Here is a 20432-nt window from a genome sequence, read left to right on the forward strand (position 1 = left end):
TGCAAATAGTGATCACCAAAGTGGTTATAACAGTATAACTCTTCATAATTCGATGAACCCTGTAAGTAATTATGTTCAGTAAATTTGGCTGACATTACTAAATCTGACATCATATTATTAATGTTTTCAAAGTCCCAATCATCAGAGAAAGTACTTGGTGTCACAAAGTCACTTATGAAACCATGAACTGATGTGGATATTTCAGGAGTTCAACCGGGCCAAAAATGTCATATTCAGTTCTGTCCCATGCTACCCCACCGGGTATTGGTTTGGCTGAGATGTTAACTGATGACAGTTCTCTTTTCTCGATGTGGGAGGATGTGTGAGGCTTTGGGACCAAGTTGATGTTTTGACTTGCTGTGTCCATTGTACTATATTTTCCATCAATGAATTTTCCCAAACATAGAACCTTGATAAGCCAAAGCAGGAGACTAAGTACACCTAACACAATCCAAAATTCAATCCATGGTGAAATCAGATATGTTTTTTTTAGTTGGAGAAAAAGATCAATTATATTGTCTTTGAAAGTTTTTGCTACAGGCGTTTCTTCATGCTCACTTGGATCTTCTGAGAAGTCGTCGAAGTTGATGAAGTAGCCAGATGCAGTTCTGTCCATTGTTGGGATTTGTTCCGGATTTTCATTTGCTTTTTCATTTTTCTTTGTTTCATTGGAATAGTCAGAGGCTACATCATTGTCGATTGCTGTTTCTTGACGAACTGTTGCAATTTGGGTTTTAAGAGGCACAAGTTCCATGGCATTATTGCATAGTCCTTTTTTTATTCACTGCAAGTTTATCAAATTTGATAAGTCTCTCAGCATGAGCCTCTTGGATTGGAGCAAATTTCGGTATTCTGCTATTTCTTGGGAGTCCACTGGACCTACTACTTATTATTGGCCACATGATTGTGGTTTTACCAGGTCGATGGATACAACTCGGTTTTCCTTTTTACCAGCAAGGAGCGGTAGTACAACTGATCTCGTTCCGCTGATGGCTAAGACAGGTACAGCTTTTCTGTAAGAAGGCCCAAATTCCTTCTTCACCGCGATCTTCTCTTTGACCAGATCCCCAATCTTTTGGAATCCAGACAGGTCTTGCTGGGACAGGTGGTTTTTCTTCAGTGGTTGTCGGCTGTTGTTTCAATTTTATCTTATTCAGGCTTTTTCTTGTTTCATTTAGATCCTGTAAGACAGCCAAGCGGTCTTTGATATCAAAGCATTTTTCTTCTACCACTGAAGTGTGACAGTCAAGATCCTGAATTAGCATTCTATTACCGAACAATAGTTCGTATGGAGTGGGACCTTTTAGAGAATTTCTTGGCAGATTATTAACTACGTTGGACACTTGTTAAATATTTGACCCACCCATCACCCGAACCTAATACCCTCGCCGTTATAGATTGCTTTATGTCCCGTTTTTTTCTTTCCACTACCGCATTTTCCCTCAGGATGGAAGGGAGAAGAGTACCGCAATGCAATGCCTATGCTGTTCCTGGCCTCTTTGCAAGTTCAAGAGCTAAACGCAGGACCCTGGTCAGAATGTAGCATGCCAATCGCCTATATGCCGATAAAGACTCGCAAATCTTTTCATACCAGTTCTGGCGTCAGCCGAATGCTGCTGGTCTACATATTCAAGTTAATTTGTCTTAATAATTATTGGGACGCATTGTTCTGGTTGGATTTCTGTTTCATAGAAAGCCTGAAGCTTTCTAACAAAGATGTCCGGGCAGTATTCTGGTCCGGTTCACAGCTGCGATCTCTGTTGCAGTCTGGACAATCCATTGCAAATTTGTAAATTTGCACGCTCATTCCCGGCCACCAGTACTCTGATTGTAATTCTATTAAAGATTTCAAGATCTCTTGGTGCCTCTGACCCAGTCCCATGTGTGCGCTTTCAATCAAGAAAACTCTCCGGTTCGTGTTTGGAATTACTCTATCCCCCACTCCAGGGATTTGAGCAAACGGAACGGAGTTTGCATCAATTATGTATGTATTACTGAGTGAATAGTTGAGAGGTAATGCTGCATAATTTCCTTTTAATGAGGCTTTTACCGCCAGCATGATTTCCCCATTTGTGTTTTTCTGAACGCTTTTCAGTGGCTACGGAAGCCGGTTGAACCGCTTCAGCTGTGGCTGTGTTAGCCAATGAATTCCCTGCAATATGAACGCCATCACGTTGATGACTCAGTGCGTGTATCACGTGTGTCTTCTGTAGTTCTTTCTTTAAAAGAACTACTTGTTCCCAAAGCAATTTATGCTTTATTGTGGCACCTGTGTCATCTTTGTAACCGTTTTTGCTCCATGTCTGCATGTCACTGTTGTAGGACTTGACGCAGAAATGCGAATCGCACACTATTAGTGTCGGGAATTCACGATCGGCATTTTCAAGCGCCATCTTTAAAGATCTTATTTCAGCTCGCTGAGCTGAACAGTTTCTGATTGATTCAGTTTTGGTAATCATCGGTCTGAATTTACCAGAACGCCAGCGACCTTTACCAATCGCGCACGCTGCTTTGTATGATTTTTCCACTACATTGTAGTGTTGTGCAAATCTGTCCATGTAGATTACACAAGTATACTTTTCTAGAGACAGAATTTCGATTGGCAGAGGATATTCTTGTTCGTACTCTAGATCATCTAGTTTCTTCAGTTTTGGGTCAAAATAGAATTTCACGTCTTCTGCAGCAAGAGAATTTTCCCATTGTATCCATTCTGGATCTAATGCCACAGCATTTAAATTGCGTGTGCATGTTAATGCCTCAAGGGCTGATTCTGCTGTAAAACCAGTTATCCTTCTGCCTTGGGCTTCGGCTCTTTCTTTTGCTACAGCAGTTTGAACCGCTATCAGAATTTTTTCTGTAGAACGGGATTTTATTTCAGCTTTAGTGTACAAATGTGATTTGTAAGCTATAGGTACCGTTTCTCCCTCATTAGAGGTCAGGTATGTGAATCTGCATCTTCCTGGGATGACTCTGATTACAAGATTGCGTGTGTTTTCACGTGTTTGCAATTTTGTTTTAGTTAACATGTCTGTTTGTAGTGATCTTAAAATTTCTGTGTGTTTCTGAGTCCAATTTATTGGTTTGAAATCAGGTCTTATTAATTCATAGAGAGGTTTAACTCTCTCTGCATATTTTAGTATGTATGTTCTTCCGAAATTCGGGAAACCTAGCATTGATTGTAAATTCTTCAGAGTTTTTGGTGCTTGGAGTACAGCACATTTCTCTAAGAAATTGTCTGCCAGGCTTTTGGCTTCACTTGATAATTCATATCCTAAAAATAGGACAGTTAGATGAGCAATTTGTGACTTTTTAAAGTTGAATTTGTAACCCTCTGAAGCGAACCCAAGTATTATGGTGTTCACTCTTTTTAAGTGAGTCTCCAGGTCATCATGAGGTAGATGTCATCGACATAGGATAATGCCTCATCGTCGTAGATTTGTAGTAACTCTGTTACCCTTGCTGAGAATAATCCTGGGCTATTCTTGAATCCCTGTGGGAGTCGACAGAAGTGTTTTTGTGACCCCATTATTGAGAAAGTGGTCAAATACCTGCTTTCAGGTGCAATGTTTTGACAAAAGAATCCATTATAGATATCAAATGTCGTTTTATATTTTTTGCGCACAATGTTATTCATTAGTGCTGCACTGTGTGAGTGTTGTACTGCAAATGTTTTACAACAGGAGTTAAGGTGTCTGTAGTCCAAAACTAGACGATATGAATCATCTGGTTTGGAGACAGGAAACAAAGGATTGTTCATTTGTGAGGTGCATGTTTCAATCACCCCTTAATATTCAAGTTGATCTAAAATTTCCTTGACCTGCTTTTTAGCTTCTTGTTTAACTGGGTACTGCCTTTGTGCAGTGGGTTGATTTTTTAACTGGATTTTGTGGTGAGGTGAGTCCTCATCCCATCCTACATGGTTTTTATATAAAGCTGAAGCTTGGGCTACTGCCCATTTTCTTGCAAGTGTATATTTTTTATGAATTGGTATATGATTAGAGAAGGCAGGCATAATTATTTCTTCGCCATGAGGGCACTCCCTGACAAACTCTGGTGGCCAGTCTTTTTCAGCTAACAGGATGTCATAGCCTTTCGAAAGATTATCCCAAAAGAGACCTCTTACTTTCCTCGTCTTGTCCCCCTCTATACGTAATGTTATTTCGTATATTTTATGGGGTTTGCTAACCCTGGTATCTGCAGTTTCCACCTGAAGGTATTCATTCGTGTCCACTGTCTCCAGATGATTCATCAGGATCTTGCGAGCTATGGTCACTTCTGCTGCGCTGTCTAGCACTTTCTGGGCCCACTCTCCGTTTTTCCGCTGTGTCCTCAGAATCCACGGCATGTTTAATCTTAATACTTGCTACCTTCTTTCTGGGATATTGTGATTTATTACTTTGATGAGCAGGTTCCTTGTCTTTGGACTTGACGTGCTCTTCTCTGTGTTCTGATCGTCCTCTCCTTTCCGATTTCTGTGAGGAAGATCGAGAAAGATTGAGTGAGAGTGATCGAGAGGGACGTGTATCAATATCTTGATATCTATCAGGTTTTCTCAATTTTTCCCTATCTCTAAGGTTGTATCTTTTTTCAGAGGGTTCCCTTTGGGGAGACTTGTTTCCTCGGTCTGGAGATTTTTCTCTCCGTTGATCAGACCTTCCTCTGGACTGGAATCGTTTTTCCCTGGGAGTGGACTGCTTATTACCCTCCCAGCTCCTTTTTGGAGTATTCAGATTATTTTTAATAAAGGTTTTTTCAGGATTTTCAGTTAGTTGGGGTTTTACCGGTTTCCCACCCAAACTATCTCTCTCTAGTTCTTCATAGAATTTTTCTATGATTCTGGCAAGTTCAAATGGTTGTTCTGCTATATCTGTCTCCTTCAATTTCTGGCGGATCGCCACAGATGATGCTTCTCCTTTTATGTTAAAACCACTGGTGATGGACAGAATGCAGAACAATGTCATACATTCACCCCAGTACAGAGATCTGGGCCTAAATCTATCGTTTTTTGCACTCCACACCACCCCAGTTCAGACATGGCCATATGCAAATCAGTCTGACCCTGTGCCTCATGGGAACAGTCCAGCCCGAACTGCCTAGCCATGCCTTCCCTGGACCGGAAACAAGCTTCCGAGGACCGGTTTCTGGCATTCCAGCCGTCTTCAGCCCGGCTTGCTTGAATCCAGTGGTGTGGAGTGCATGGGACTCACGTCTGAGCATACCCATCCCACTCGGGGTGACAAATGCAAAAACCACAGGTGATGGACAGAATGCAGAACAATGTCATACATTCACCCCAGTACAGAGATCTGGGCCTAAATCCATCGTTTTTTTGCACTCCACACCACCCCAGTTCAGACATGGCCATATGCAAATCAGTCTGACCCTGTGCCTCATGGGAACAGTCCATCCCGAACTGCCTAGCCATGCCTTCCCTGGACCGGAAACAAGCTTCCGAGGACCGGTTTCTGGCATTCCAGCCGTCTTCAGCCCGGCTTGCTTGAATCCAGTGGTGTGGAGTGCATGGGACTCACGTCTGAGCATACCCATCCCATTCGGGGTTTTTTGCTGGACTGTTCCCATGAGGCACAGGGTCAAGGCTGATTTGCATATAGCCATTGTCTGACCTAGGGTGGTGTGGGTGGTGTGGAGTGCAAAAAAACGATGGATTTAGGCCCAGATCTTTGTACTGGGGTGAATGTAAGACAATGTTCTGCATTCTGTCCATCAACTGTGTTTTTTTGCAATTTTCACCCCGAGTGGGCTGGGTATGCTCAGACGTGAGTCCCAGGCTCTCCACATCACTGGAGTCAAGCTATCCAGGCTGAAGAAGGCTGATAGCCAGAAACCGGTCCTTGGATGCTTGATTCCGGTCTAAGAAAGACATGGCTTGGTAGTTCGGGCTGGACTGTTCCCATGAGGCACAGGCTCAAGGCTGATTTGCATATAGCCATTGTCTGACCTAGGGTGGTGTGGAGTGCAAAGAAATGATGGATTTAGGCCCAGATCTTTGTACTGGGGTGAATGTAAGACATTGTTCTGCATTCTGTCCATCAACTGTGTTTTTTAAAATCTCCTTTTATGTTGGCTAATAATATAGCCGAGACATGCTTGAAATCTTTCAATAATTTCATACCCAGGGTTAAACCAGGTTCTGGACCCATATTCATTTTGAATCTGTCTAAGTACATCTGGTATAACCGCCATAGACGGAACACCATGGGTTTTTGTATTTATTGAAGCAAAGACTGTGCCCCAAGTTTCAAGTTAACATGTGGTGCGATCCCCATTGGAAGACAGATAGTCAGAATTCTGTGTTTTTCAGTAGGAGTAGTATCTGGAAATACTGCTTCTATTTGAGTAATTTTCTGTGCCAACCAGAATGGAATTTGTTCCCGTTTTGTGGGTACTTTACCAAGACATGATTGTATGTTCTGTGGTGTGATTTTGTTTATGTTCCCCTGATGAGGGGTCGGCTGTGGAATGTTAACTATTGGTTGGACTGTTGAAGTCCGCATGACATATTGGACCAATTGTCTATGTATTTTAATTAGTAGTTTTAGTTGAACTAAAAGTTCCTGGGCTTGCATTTGATCAATGTCTGTGTCAGGCTCCGTCTCCTATACTCCTCGGGGCTGTGACGAAAGTCCTAAACCCTCACCCACACAACGACCCTGAAGTCTGATAATACAACACAGACCACAGAATAGTCCTGAGAGCGCGGGAAAGGAAGGGAACACCAGGGAAGGAGATCTGAAACGACAAAGACAGTTGTTTAGAAAAACATCCCCCCCCCTTCGTCTCTTACAAGATAGATCTAATTCGCTTCCTCTATCCTCGCATAAGTGTACTTCTAGACCCCTACCTGAAAAGGAAGATAATAAGGTCTTTAAATACAGGAGCACAGGCACAGGGTAATACCAGGGACTGCCACCAGCTAGAAGAAAATAAGGAACATCTTACTGTAAACCTATACCTCCTTTGTTGAGAGAGATGTATGCACCAAATAACATAGATCACATACCACAATATTTCTGTGTGCTAATCTTGGTCACAAGCTCCCTCTGATCAAGTACCCCCTGTTGATTCTCTCCAGAAGAAAACAATGAAATAACGATGTGCAAATAAAGCATATAAGAATACGTGAGGTTAATTCACCATACCACAGTTCCTTCCCTAAATAATAAATGATAGTTCACATATATAAACGTGTTTTAGTCTTTGTACATATTGATGCAATCTGTAAGAAACTCGCCCAACGATTTGAGCCCAAACCGCTAGCAATCTCCAACAGCTCAAGAAATATGACCTTATTCAAGAAGACTCATCAATAGTTCATATCCAAATGTTGTTTGGCCTGGGAATAGCGTTTTCCTCCTGCAATGAGAAAGCGTATCTTTCTCTTCCAACAGGAAAGAAAACGAATGTTGACACTGCAGAGCCGGGGAATCCAAACAGCTACAAATACTACACGCAGCCGCGTGTCCTCCAAACGCAGATAATGAGACACTCTCGGTCCAATTCCGAGAGCGAGTGTCGACAAGAAAACAGTATCTGTACTCACGATTTCACCAGCGAAAACTCGTCTTACCGACCACGCCACCAAAACACAGCAAGAATTATCGGCACCGTCCTTCCACTGCTGCCGGTACTTAGTTGATGAATCAGTGTAACGTACGTCACCACGCTGTTTTGCCGCTAAGGATCAGGGGCAACGTAGTCTTTGGGTTTCAGAGCTGGTATGTGCCACGCATCTCACGGACAGCGGCACCACATTGCGCTGATCCTGACAGTCTGGATGTGGTGTGTAGCTGGCTAGAACCGGCCACGTTGCTCCTGGTCTACCTGGTGGACCGTGCCTTGTGATGTGATTATTATGTTTTAGGGCACCATTAAACCAGAGCAGGTGCTCTTGGTAACTTAGTGTGATTTCAACGTCCTCGAAAGGAGTGTATATATCCGGAGGTTCCTCTATTTTGTAATAGCGGAATTCTTTTGTTATAGAGTTTGCTGCTGGAAAGTGTATCCATGAATAGAATACCTCTGTCTGCCGATATTCATGGGCCTCTACCACAAATATGACTGTACCACCACGTGATGTCAGTCCATTTTTATAAGTTTAAGAGTTATAGTTCTCCTTACGTTGACCGGAATGAGTATAACACTCGGGTGATTTGCTTGGATGGCTGTGTCATCCTCTGAGTAGAGCTGCTATTCTAGCTTGCTCCCTTTCTTCTTCACTTTCTGACATTTTTACTGACAAAAAGTTTTGTGTTGCAGATCAAGTTTCAAGGAAACAAAGATTAGGTGCACAATATTTTTGGAACACTGTATCCTTCAAAGTTGATTAAACCAAAAACTAATACATAGCAATCTCTTCCTACTAAGTTCTTGCGGATATTAACCTTTCACCCACTCCAGACGTCTTTTGGAGTTTTTACGGAAAAAGGGTTCTGTGTGAAAAAGCACGACTGAGTTACTCTAGTGTCTTACGTTAGATTATCGCCTTACCAAGCGTTGGGCGCCATGTAGTGTAGTTCCTATATTCCCAATAGGCTCTGCGCATTGGAATAATATAAACAGCAGTGTAGGCGTAGGACTGAGGTCGACTAGGTCTCTATTAACTATATTAGACTTAATTAGTTTCGCCAGCTAGCTCAGAGGTCACTAGAAACTTTCTCGAATGTTCAGGAAAGAGTTAACTCTCAGGATTTGACAAGAAGGGATCAACTTCTGACAACCGTACAAACATGACAACTTTGCTCCCTCAGAATAGAGTGTATCTCTAGAGTTGTGTGAAAACAATAGGCAGCTATTTCACTCAGTCAATCGTGCATACTTAGTTTCACCAGAGTGCAGAGAAATAGAGACACGAGCGTTTTCAATAAAAGGTGGTTTTTATTGAGCAGTCTTCTTTCTCATGCAAGAGAAATGAATTGCCACAATTGCAATACTTATTATGAAGTAAAGTGCGTACAGTAAAAGTAGTATTACGAAATATTACTGTAAAAGCATAGATATGGTTTCTTAGCCATATGATACTTAAAATAGATAAAATATATATATACATACATAAAACCATTGACTAACGTACTCAACTGGTGCTTCTAACTACGCCTACCCCGATGTACATGACCTAAGCCTAATACTTGGGAAGGAGTAAGAAGCAGTTTAAATTAAGTTGGTTAAGATTATTCTTGCCAAGACTCTGATTCAAGAATTCTCTTTAAGGGTTTAGTCAGCTCCGTACCTTAGTAATAGAATGTGGGAGGTCTGGTATCTCTTTCTTCAGGAATCGATCTCCCAGCAACCCACAAGGTTGACTCAGGAAAACCGGAGCTGGATTTTCTCGGTGTGAGAAAAAGTAGCTTCTCCAGCGCGTCAAAGGGGAGGGGCGGCTTCCGTGGGCTCTCGCATCAGCTGGGCTCTCGGGCAAGTAGATGGCCCTCTGCTCCAAACCACCGTGAGTTTGCTTAAGGCAACTGTTGGTATTTTATACCTGAAAGGTGCCGGGTTTGACGTAAGGTTGGACATAAGACGTCACTAAGAACTAACAGTTCTTGCTGGACTCCAGGAGTTCTTGTTCAAATCAAAACAAAAGCAGGGGGGAATTTCCCGGGCTGCTGGAGGCTTGGTTTCGCGTTGTGCTTTCTAGGAGTCGATGGGAGTAGCCGTGCTGTGCTTTGGACTGCATGGGCTATTACTGAATATGGATATGATTCTTATGCCTTTGTAAGAATATTATTGATTATAACCGCACAAGGAAACGAATCGGGAATATCGAATTAGGGTCCTAGATAGAAATACAACAACGGTTCTGTTGCTGAACCTATCGTAGAGACTATCGGTCTATAGGGAGGGTTCACAAGATCTTTATGCATCTTGGGGAGTCCATAGATACAGGCAGTTTTCCCAAGATTAAAATTTAAATCAAATTTTTTTTGGGTAATATCTCCTCTTTCTTTTGCATTAATAGTCAGAGATCTAATATTTCTAGTTATGTTATTGAAAAATTTTGATCTAATCTGAGTATAAAAGGTAGTGTCATTTAGCATTTTTAACATATTACGTTCGTAGTAGTCAGGGCTAGGACAACGATTCCGCCACCTTTATCACTATTTTTAATAGTGATCTGACTATTTTGAGCCAAGGATTTTAGTGCATCATATTCGTTTTTATTTAGATTATAGAGTGGTTTAGGCACAAATCTAACTGTTTGTTCTAACTTTTTTAAGACTACAAGTTCAAAAGTTGCTACTTCTGGTCCCAATTGATCAAGGCACGGACTAAAGGTAGAGGGAAGGGACAAACTTTGAATACCATCTATATTAAAATCAGTATTATCCCTCGCAAAGAACTTTTTTAATCGTATCTTGTGAAAGAAGGAAATAATGTCGCTATGAAGTTCAAAAATATTCGCACCACAGTGAGGCACAAAAGAGAGACCTTTTGCAAGTAAATTGGTACTGTCTTTATCTAAAAATGATTTTGATAAATTAAAAATGGGGATCACATCCCTGCTTTCCAATACTGGCGGCTGCATGTTTCCCTCACAAACTGGGGTTCCTCCTGTTGGTAGTGATGTTGAGGCTTGTAGCCTCCTCGGTTCTGCGCTTGAAAGCGCACCCTTGGTCATCCCCGATTCATCCCTCGGTTCCCTAAAAAAGGCTGTGGTTGATTGCGTTTTACTTGTAGCGAGGTGTGGCTCACTGGTTAGAGGCGGCAGACCCGGAGGCTGAGAACGGCCCGGGACCAGGGTTCGATTCCCGACGCGGCAGGGTCGAGGACCAGGGTCAGCGGACTGATAATTCTCGCCTCGGTGCCCACTTTGGGCAGTGATCACACTCGGTAACTCTGGGCATTTAGCTTGCCTCATCGCTACAACGGCCCCCCACAGACGCCGGGGATGCCTGGCTTCACCTTGGAGATACCCAGCATGGGACCATCTCACAGGGAAAGCCAGGACGGGTTCCCCAGCGGTCATTCGCGCCAGGATACTCCGGTAGTAATTGAGCGCGCTACAAAACACCTTACATTTACATTTACATTTGTTTAGCATTGAAAGTTCTTTGCGAGGGATAGTTAGAAGAAACAGTTAGGTTTGTGCCTAAACCACTCTATAATCTAAATAAAAACCAATATGATACACTAAAATCCTTGGCTAAAAATAGTCAGATCACTATTAAAAATAGTGATAAAGGTGGCTAAATCGGTGTCCTAGCCACTGACGACTACAAACGTAATATGTTAAAAATGCTAAATGACACTACCTTTTATACTCAGATTAGATCAAATTCTTTCAATAACATAACTAGAAATATTAGATCTCTGACTATTAATGCAAAAGAAAGAGGAGAAATTACCCAAAAAGAATTTGATTATTTAAATTTTAATCTTGGGAAAACTGCCTGCATCTATGGACTCCCCAAGATGCATAAAGATCTTGTGAACCCTCCCTATAGACCGATAGTCTCTACGATAGGTACCGCAACAGAACCGTTATCCAAGTATGTAGCTTTTCACCTTCGCCCCTTTGTCCCAAAGATAACATCATACATTAAAGACACTGGATCAATGATTGGAAAAGTTGAAAATATTGACTTTAATCCTGACAGTGATCTCTTGGTCACTTTATACGGTAACATACCCCTGATTGAAGCAATGGAAACAACTGAATGGTTTATTGATAAATTTAATATACCATGTCCTAAAACCTTTGTACTTGACTATTTGAAGATAGTACTTACTGAAAATATTTTTGAGTTTGGCCAGAATCTGTATCGCCAAATAAGAGGCATCAGTATGGGCGCCTCTGTAGCTCCATCGGTGGCAAATATTTATATGTCCTTTTTTGAAGAGAGATGTATCTACAATGAAATTGCCCCATTTTTTGAGTCTGTCTCCCACTGGTCCAGATATATCGATGATATATTTTTTGTCTGGATCGGTGGGAGAGAGATCCTTTTTGAATTTCTGGCCTGGCTAAATGCCGCAGATACCAATCTTAAATTTACAGCTCATGTGAGCTCAGATAGAGTGGAATATCTGGATATCATGATTATACATAATGGTGGTAAACTCAAGGTGTATCTTTGTCAAGACGACGGCAAGGAATACTTTATTACACTTTCAAAGCCTCCACCCCCGCAATCAGAAGCAAAGTATTCCCTTCTCTCAATTCTTGAGAGTAAGGCGTAACTGTACAGATACAAGAGATTTTGATAGACAGGCTATCGACATGAGAAAAAGGTTTTTAGATAGAGGCTATCCTCACCGGCTGGTGAGGGACTCTTATAAAAGAGCAAGATTCTTCGACAGAGACCATCTCTTAAGAACGAAACAGAAAAAACAAACCTCACAATTGGTTTGTGTCACTAGACATTCTACTTTGGATGCCAAAGTCAAACAAGTCATTAACTCCTCGTGGCATATTTTAAATAGTAACTGTACCAAAGAACAAAAATTATAAAAACCGCTTTTCGCCCATAGGCGAAACAAAAACATTAAAGATCAAATTGTCTATTCAAGATTTACTGGCTATTCTGACCAAGGTATCTTGATGCAGCAGTCTATACATACTTGTCAAAATATTAAAGGCACATTCAAATGTTCAATGTGGAAATCCTGTACTAACATTTTGGAAGGTGAGACATTTTCACATAATTGATATACCGTCCCTGCCACTAATATGTGGAATTGCAAAACTGCGAATGTTGTGTATTTCATCCAGTGTCCTTGCTCCCTAGGATACGTTGGTGAAACGCCAAGGCCTGTGCAAACACGCCTGACGGAACATCGCTCCGCGATAAAAACAAAAAAACTACTTTCTTCATTAGTGAAACATTTTCTGGAATGTAACCACAGTCCTGAAAACTTCAAATGGCGTATTTTAGAAAAAATTAACATACCCGACACCAAAGGTGGTGGACGGATCAGAAAAAAAGTGAAGTTTTTTGGATTTTTACTCTGGATACGTTTAGAAATGGTTTAAACAGCGAAATTCCTTGGGAGAATGCTATCGTATAATGACCTCACTTGATGCCATATACCATTTGTGCCTCCTTTTGATTCTGTATTCTAGTTTAATTATGGTCTATATACCATAGGTGATGTCTTCCCTTTTGGTATATATATGTATATTTACCCTACCATCTGTGATAGAATAATAATATTCGTTTATCATCTGAATACATATTTTCTCAATCTTTAGGACCACCTTAACTACATACATATAAGATCATGCGATTGGACTGAACAAGTCCTATCCTTATTTCTATGCCCTGTATGCCCCTAGCTGACTTTTGGTCCCTTCTCTGCAAGCCCTGGTTCTATTTCGACGCCTTACATTACGTTTTCAATAACACATAGCTACACGTGACCTCAATCAGAATATGTAATTCGTCACCGACTTACATTTAAGCTTTAAGGCAACCTCAAGTAAATTGATAACAAATCCACTATTTCGAGCTACCAGACGTGAGGTCGCCGTGCTGATGTGACGTATATTGTTATTTCTGGTATGTTGAACCTTTAAAACGCTGATACGCTATCTTTTGACGGCAGAAAGGCGTTTTTGAATAGATAATTATTTTGCCGCTGAGCCAGTAGTTTGGATTTTTCCATTGAAGCTGTTTATCTTGATCCGAGGTTTATTTAATCTATAATCATTGTTTTGTTTCTAATCTTGGTTTGCACATTAGTATATGTGTCAATATTTCATTGTTGAGTCAGTAGACAGGCTGATTCCACAAAGTCGCTTTTGTGTTGAAAGCATTTATTCATCTACTTTTGATTAACGTGGTCCCGAAACAGCATACTACCTCATTGCCATCTCACCGTGTTTAGATATCACCAGTACTAACTCGACATTGGCTACTTTGATAGCTTCTATTACCAAGATACTGTTTACTCTGTACTTCCTCTTTTATTTTGGAGGAATGTAGATAACCGTGTGTTCGTTTTCTATCTCCAACACAGCACATTGAGGCTTCGCTCTAAGAAACAGCCCGGTGGAACTATCTACTTATCCTTTTAATCAGGTCATTGTGGCTTTAGGAAAAGACACGAACTACTAGCGTACTAAATCTCAGATTAGAACGTTTTTGAGTATTCATGAACCACGTAACCTTTGTTATCTTAATAAATGGACAATTAGTTCTTGTCAATTCGTTTTTTTTCAGACCGCCAATATACTCACGTCTAAACCAAAGTATTACTTCCTGCAAACTAATCTAATACAGTCATCGTAACGATTCCCAGCTGTTATTCGTATTTAAAGGAACATCTATTTTCTTTAGGTATGTAATATGTTGTCATCAGCTATAGTTGAATAGGTACCCTGTTTTCATCGTAGGGTCTCTATTTGTAACCCTGGGACATTATTATTTATAGATTATGTGTTTGGACGAGAACATTACCAACATCCTGCTGTAGGTGTCTCTACCCAAAATACTGGTAAATATATTTCCACCTCTTCCTGCTGTATTACTAAGACCATCCTAGGTAACGGTACTATAGTTCTTTTAGATGCCTTTCTATCTAAGTGGAATATCGATTTAAATAAATAGGTAGAATAACTAGGTCAGATATCTACATAGTCCTTTTAGATGTCTTATTATTTATGTGAAATATCGATTTCTATAAAATAGGCAGAACAACTAGGTCAAATATCCACATAGCCATATAACAACCGTTAATATTGAAGAGCCTTGTATGAGAGTGTGATGCCTGTTTAACAGTTTGAAAATTTAAAATGTATAAAAAAAATTTAACTACAGCGCAACAAAGAATTCGGGATTATCCTCACCTTTAATAGAATTCTTTTATATCCTCCACTCTCTACTTGAAAAATAATACGATCTGGCAACTTTTAACGTATACAGACTTAAGTAAGTAAGCTATCTAGACATAGACGCACTTACAATTAGCTCTTTCACTTTTCAATACTCCAACTATAATCACCCCTTTTATGTTATGCTGAACTTTTTTCCATGCGTTCTATCCTTGACTACATGGGTCTCATCAGTAATTACATTTATCTCATGTGGTCTTATGGAAAATTGTTAAACAAGTGTCCATATTTTTGGTAACTATGGGTTTGAGAGAAATGAGCACAGAAAACTATGATGTTTTGTTGTATCTATTTTTATAATGAGCTTGTCTATAGATAACCTTTGGACCAAATCTCTTTGAGGTGTTTTACAAATGTTGGCTATAATACAATGTTATCTGTTACTTAGAAGTCAGTAAATGTTCTTTATTTTATGTGATAAAGTATTTTGTTTTAATATATGATGTTTATTATTATTTAGGTTACTGTGTGGCTTGTCCTGAAGAAGGCGCTGGCCGCCGAAACGCGCGTCGAGATTTATTACTTCTGTGCCACGAACATATCTTTTATATTTTGGTTTTTAAATTGTATTTTTTATATAGTAATTGTTTTTCATGCTTTGTATCTATTTATAGTTCTTTGAACTATCTTTATTAGATGTGTGTCTCATCGAAATTACTTTGAAATATTTTATGAATTTTTGATGTATTTGCCAAAAAAATTTGTTTTTTAAACCTCACTTTGAAAATGGTCCCTTGCATCTGTAATATCTATTTGACAATCAATTTGTCTGCCTAGGTTGTTTTTTACCAATATAAGCTGTAGGTTTCCTTACATGTCTGCTGAAGCCAGAGTACCCTTAAGGATGGTGCAGTGCAGATACCAACTATCTTGGGTTTCCGCTTAAGAGACCAAGTGCCTGCAATTATTGAGGCACTAAAGAAACATGACCACATATTCTCATCCCCAGTGATGAACCTGAGTACTGGAAGAGGTGCTGTACCAAAGATGAGAGCATTCTCCGCTGTCTGAGGGAACGTAGATGAACAAGTACTCACTGCTGTAACCCAGGGTGAACTTGTAGCTTTTTTTGATCTGTGGGATTGTGATTGTCCCCAAGGAAGATACTAGAAAGCAAAGTCCATTTGTGCACACCGGCACAACCCAGTTGCAGCCTCTTTCCATTTGATACTGGCATTGCTTGCACCTCCCTGACCACCATGCATGCCCAAACACACAAGTGACAGACTGCGCCCAAATTATGTTGTCTGGTGCAGAGACACAGCAAACTTCGCTCAGTACAAGACATGCCTCACCTAGAGCAGCACTACCCTAAACTTGCTGCCCAACACTTGCAGGCGCGGTCTACCAATTTGAACAGCACAGAGACAGGTACCATGCAGTGGTGGCAACAAACCCAAGATGGTACTCACCAATTGAGGGGCCAAGTACTCTCAGCTAACAACAAAGTTCAATACGACGCCTCGCAAACATTACCCATCCAGACCTCTCCATGAAGGCTAAAGGGCTAGCTTTCTCTGAATTGCCTGTCCCATGGCCTGCCTTTCCAAATGACCGAAGTACTGCCTGAATGTGATCTCCTACTCTTGATGCCCTCTGGTTAGTATGTTAGTATTGTGTTGTGTGTGAACAGTAAAGTACTGGCTGGACGTCGATTCATTGAATGAGATTGGATGCTCCAATGAGCTACAAACCACATATCCCCTTTAGGGACCGTTCACCTTCACCACGCTGAGGGTGAAGTGCTGAAGGTGTTTTCACTTGTGGTAAAAGGCCCTCATTGTTACACGCTGGGTCTACTAACCCCTGTCTGCTCAGGGACCCCTGGAAATGTTCCCAGAGGAAATGGACGTTTAATGTCACCAGGTAAAAGACACAGAAAGCTCAAATGCCTTTGAGGAGACTGCCACCAATCACCGTGCAGTACTGTTGCCTGTCACTGGATGAGGCTCAACGTTAATAGGATGGGACGTGTGCTAGGTTTGATAAGATACTTATAAGGGTTGGTATAAGGGTTATTCTTGTATAAGGAGTAATGATATAGTGCGAACTGTATTCTGTATATTTTAGATAACCTATGTAGGAGAGCTTATAAAATGCAAAACTAGCTGGTAAGCAACCTAGAGATTTTACAGAGAGAATGTTGGTACTGAAGTTTCGCAGATCCACAACTAGTACTTGATGTCCCTCTAAAAATCATTACTGAGCCCAAGGATGTAGCTTCGAAGAATACTGAACATCGCTTTCTTTACATTTTGATTTCAGCCTGACAAATTCGTACATAAATAAAGCCATTAAAGATGATAAACAGAAAGGTGACTTTGAACCCAGCTCTTCATTCAGCCCCCGGCAGGAAGAACCGCAGAAGAGCCTGCAGGTGAGCATAGGTGCATGTTCATGCTGTGTGAAGTGCAGGTGTCATTAGAGTGTTTTCATAACTCACATTGAATGTATTGCACCATGTTACTATGGTTATATTACTGACCAGACTTGGAAATGCTTTACTGTAAAGAGTCATGGCTGCTATTAGAACAACAGTCACCAGAAAAGTTATTCATGTGCAGATATGCGACATGTGTTATTCCAATTCACAAAGAACATTCCATCAAACTGCTGAGTTATTACTCAGTATGTAGGGAACCTCAAAAGATATTTGTATGCGTAATGTTTATTAGAGATCTTGACAATGCCTGCTTTAGACCCTTTAATTATTAGCAGCATCACATCTTCTCCATCACTATGAGAGGCTAAAAGATTTAGGGCCAGATGTACAAAGCTTTTTTTAGTGGCAAATCGAGCAGTGTGTGACTGCAAAAATGGTATTTCAAATGAACAAAATGCGATTTGGTAATGTGTTACCAAATTGCATTTGCAAATCAGCACTTGGAAGGGGCGTGTTTAGGAATGCTGAATCCTTATGGTATGTATAACTGTTTTGCGACCGAATTCTGGTCGCCAAACAGTAATATTTTACCACCAGTTTAAAACTAGTGATAACTCATTCACATAGGAGAAGGGGTCCTCAACAGACCCCATAGCGACTACAAATAATTCTTTTTAAACTTATCTCGTTTTCTTTTAATGTAAATTGGCTGCTTTTACAAAATAAAAAGATCGCTTTACCAAAAAGCACTCGCAGACATGGTGGACTTCTGACCTCAGCAGGCACCATCCCTGTGATGGCTCTGATTCCTAATGGGTCGTAAACTGCAACCTACTTCATTAATATTTATTTATTTATGTTCGAGGCATGTGGACTACTGAATTCATATCTTAGCATAGATCGCCGCCTAGTGTTGGGTCCGATGTTTGCACCTTGTTTTCTTGGAAGAGTCTTCGAAGTATCACAAGATAGGGGACTCCTCCCCTGGACTACAGTGCGCATGGGCATCTTCTCCATCTTCAGATTGTTTTTTCCGCCATTGGGTTCGGATGCACTTTGAGAGCTCCAACTTCGGGACCGAAGTTTTTCAACTTTCTATAGCCAAAACCTACTAAATTCAAAGGTATTGTTTCCGCTCGGTATCCCTCGACTCAAAAACACTTCCATCTCTCTCTGGTCGTCGATGCGGGCCGTTGGGCCTTTTCGACGCCACGTGGGCCTCCTGCCGATGGAAAGGACACATTTTAAAAGATGCCCACAGTGTGCTTCCAAATTTCCACACAGTGATCAGCATAAAGTCGGCAACAGGTGCCTATCTCCGGAGCACAACGAAGAACACTGTCCAGCTTGTTCTCTGTTCCGGTCAAAGAAAACTATCCGGAACCAAAGAGCAGCTCGACAAGCGATCCAGCGGCAGGCACCAGAACCAGAAAACATATTCACAACGAACATGAACTCCCAGAGGCGTAGAGGACCAGTCGGACTCCTATGACCAGATCACACCGGGGCAAACCGTGAGTACCAAAGTCCCTACCCCGCCTCCACCTCCAGACATGGCTCCGGTCAAAGCATCGCCTAAAAGCCTTAGCTACGACCGAAACAACGCTTCAGAAGCCCCGCCTTCCGGCTCAGCTCCGAAGACCACACCCAAGCCTTCCGGTATTTCGGGACCGAGCAAAACACTTCCCAAAGTGGCCTCGGCATCGAGCAAAACCGCTCAACCCGAAAAAGTTGTCGAGCACAAGAAGGCCGTCAACTCAAAAACGGCCGCAGAGCCGAGAACGGGCATTGACACCAAGAAAGTAGTCGATCCGAAGAAGGCCGTCGATCCCAAGAAGGTCGCAGATCCGAAGAAGACCGTCGATCCCAAGAAGGTCGTCGATCCGAAAAAGGGAGTCGACCCAAAGAAGGTCGTTGATCCGAAGACCTTCGTCGAGCCGAAGAAGGCCGTCGAGCCGAAGAAAGCAGTCGAGCGAAAAAAGGTCGTCGAGCCAAAGAAGGCTGCCCATCATACAAAAGATGTCCAGCCTAAAAAGACAATTGACCCAAACAAATCCGTCGAGTCCGAAACTCACCAAAAAAAAAAAAGACAAGCAGGCGACTGATCCAAAAACCGCGGCGCCGAAGCCACGGAGAGTGGAGGAAGAACTTTTTCATCCAGATTCAGTGTGCCCGGAACAACAGAGACTGTATATACACCCTGATACAGGACATATATCAGTCTACAATAAAAGCAAGAGAAGACTGGACACTGAAGCCCCTTCTCCTAAGAAAAAGGACTTTGGCACATCCCCTTCAAGACCTTTCACACCTCCTCCTTTCATTCCTAACATGCCTTATGTTCCATATTCTCCTACACCTATAGAATATGATGAGGAAGAAGACATTGGTGAAGATCCTCAGGATGATTTTATACAACCTGACGATCAAGGAAACCAGGATGACACATGGAGTGACCATAATGATCCCGATGACACATAATATACACAACCCATACCCGATCCCTCTCCATACCCCACAAAGCCATCTCCTACTGACGACACTGTCGCTTTTAACCAGCTAGTGGACAATGCAGCTCAGTATCATGGGGTACACATGCACACTGACACTATAGAGGAGGATTTTCGATTTAACACCTTCCCAACATCAGAGAAGAGTGTATGTGTACTCCCTATGCTAAAAGGAGTACTAAAGCACGCACCAGACATCTTTAAAGACCCAGCCAGGGCGCCAGTCCTCAGTCCAAGAATTGAGAAAAAATATAAACCGGCCCCTACAGACCCCTCTTATATCCGGTCTCAGCTACGACTAGACACCCTTGTTGTATCTAATGCTAGGAAGAGAGCAAATTTGCAAACAGGTGATGCTCCCCCTCCTGACAAGGAGTCAAAAATGTTAGAAGCCTCAGGGAAAAGAGTGGCCTCTCAGGCAGCAAGTACCTGGAGGATTGCCAATACCCAAGCTCTCCTAGCACGATATGACAGAGCACACTATGACCAACTGGAGGGATTATTACAACACCTACCAGAACCCTATAAGGCAAAAGCAAACGACCTAATACAGGAAGGGAAATTCATCACTAACGCATCCATAAAATGCGCCCTTGATGTATCTGATGTAGCTGATACAGCCGCTAGGTCTGTCAACACTAGTGTATTACTACGCCGGCATGCCTGGCTCCGCATTTCAGGATTTAAAAAT

General features: G+C 41.7%; 1 protein-coding gene across 1 annotated transcript in view; it reads left to right on the forward strand.

Moving 5' to 3' along the window:
- Window positions 1–20432, forward strand: part of LOC147676766 (palmitoyltransferase ZDHHC1-like) — a 452133-nt gene that overhangs the window by 322125 nt on the left and 109576 nt on the right. The window contains exon 5 of the mRNA XM_086945205.1: window positions 17114–17225. Within this exon, the coding sequence (XP_086801331.1) occupies window positions 17114–17225 (112 nt within the window). The remainder of the gene's footprint in view (window positions 1–17113; window positions 17226–20432) is intronic.

Source organism: Lissotriton vulgaris, chromosome 12 (genome assembly GCF_964263255.1).
Source record: "Lissotriton vulgaris chromosome 12, aLisVul1.2, whole genome shotgun sequence".
Taxonomy (NCBI): domain Eukaryota; kingdom Metazoa; phylum Chordata; class Amphibia; order Caudata; family Salamandridae; genus Lissotriton; species Lissotriton vulgaris.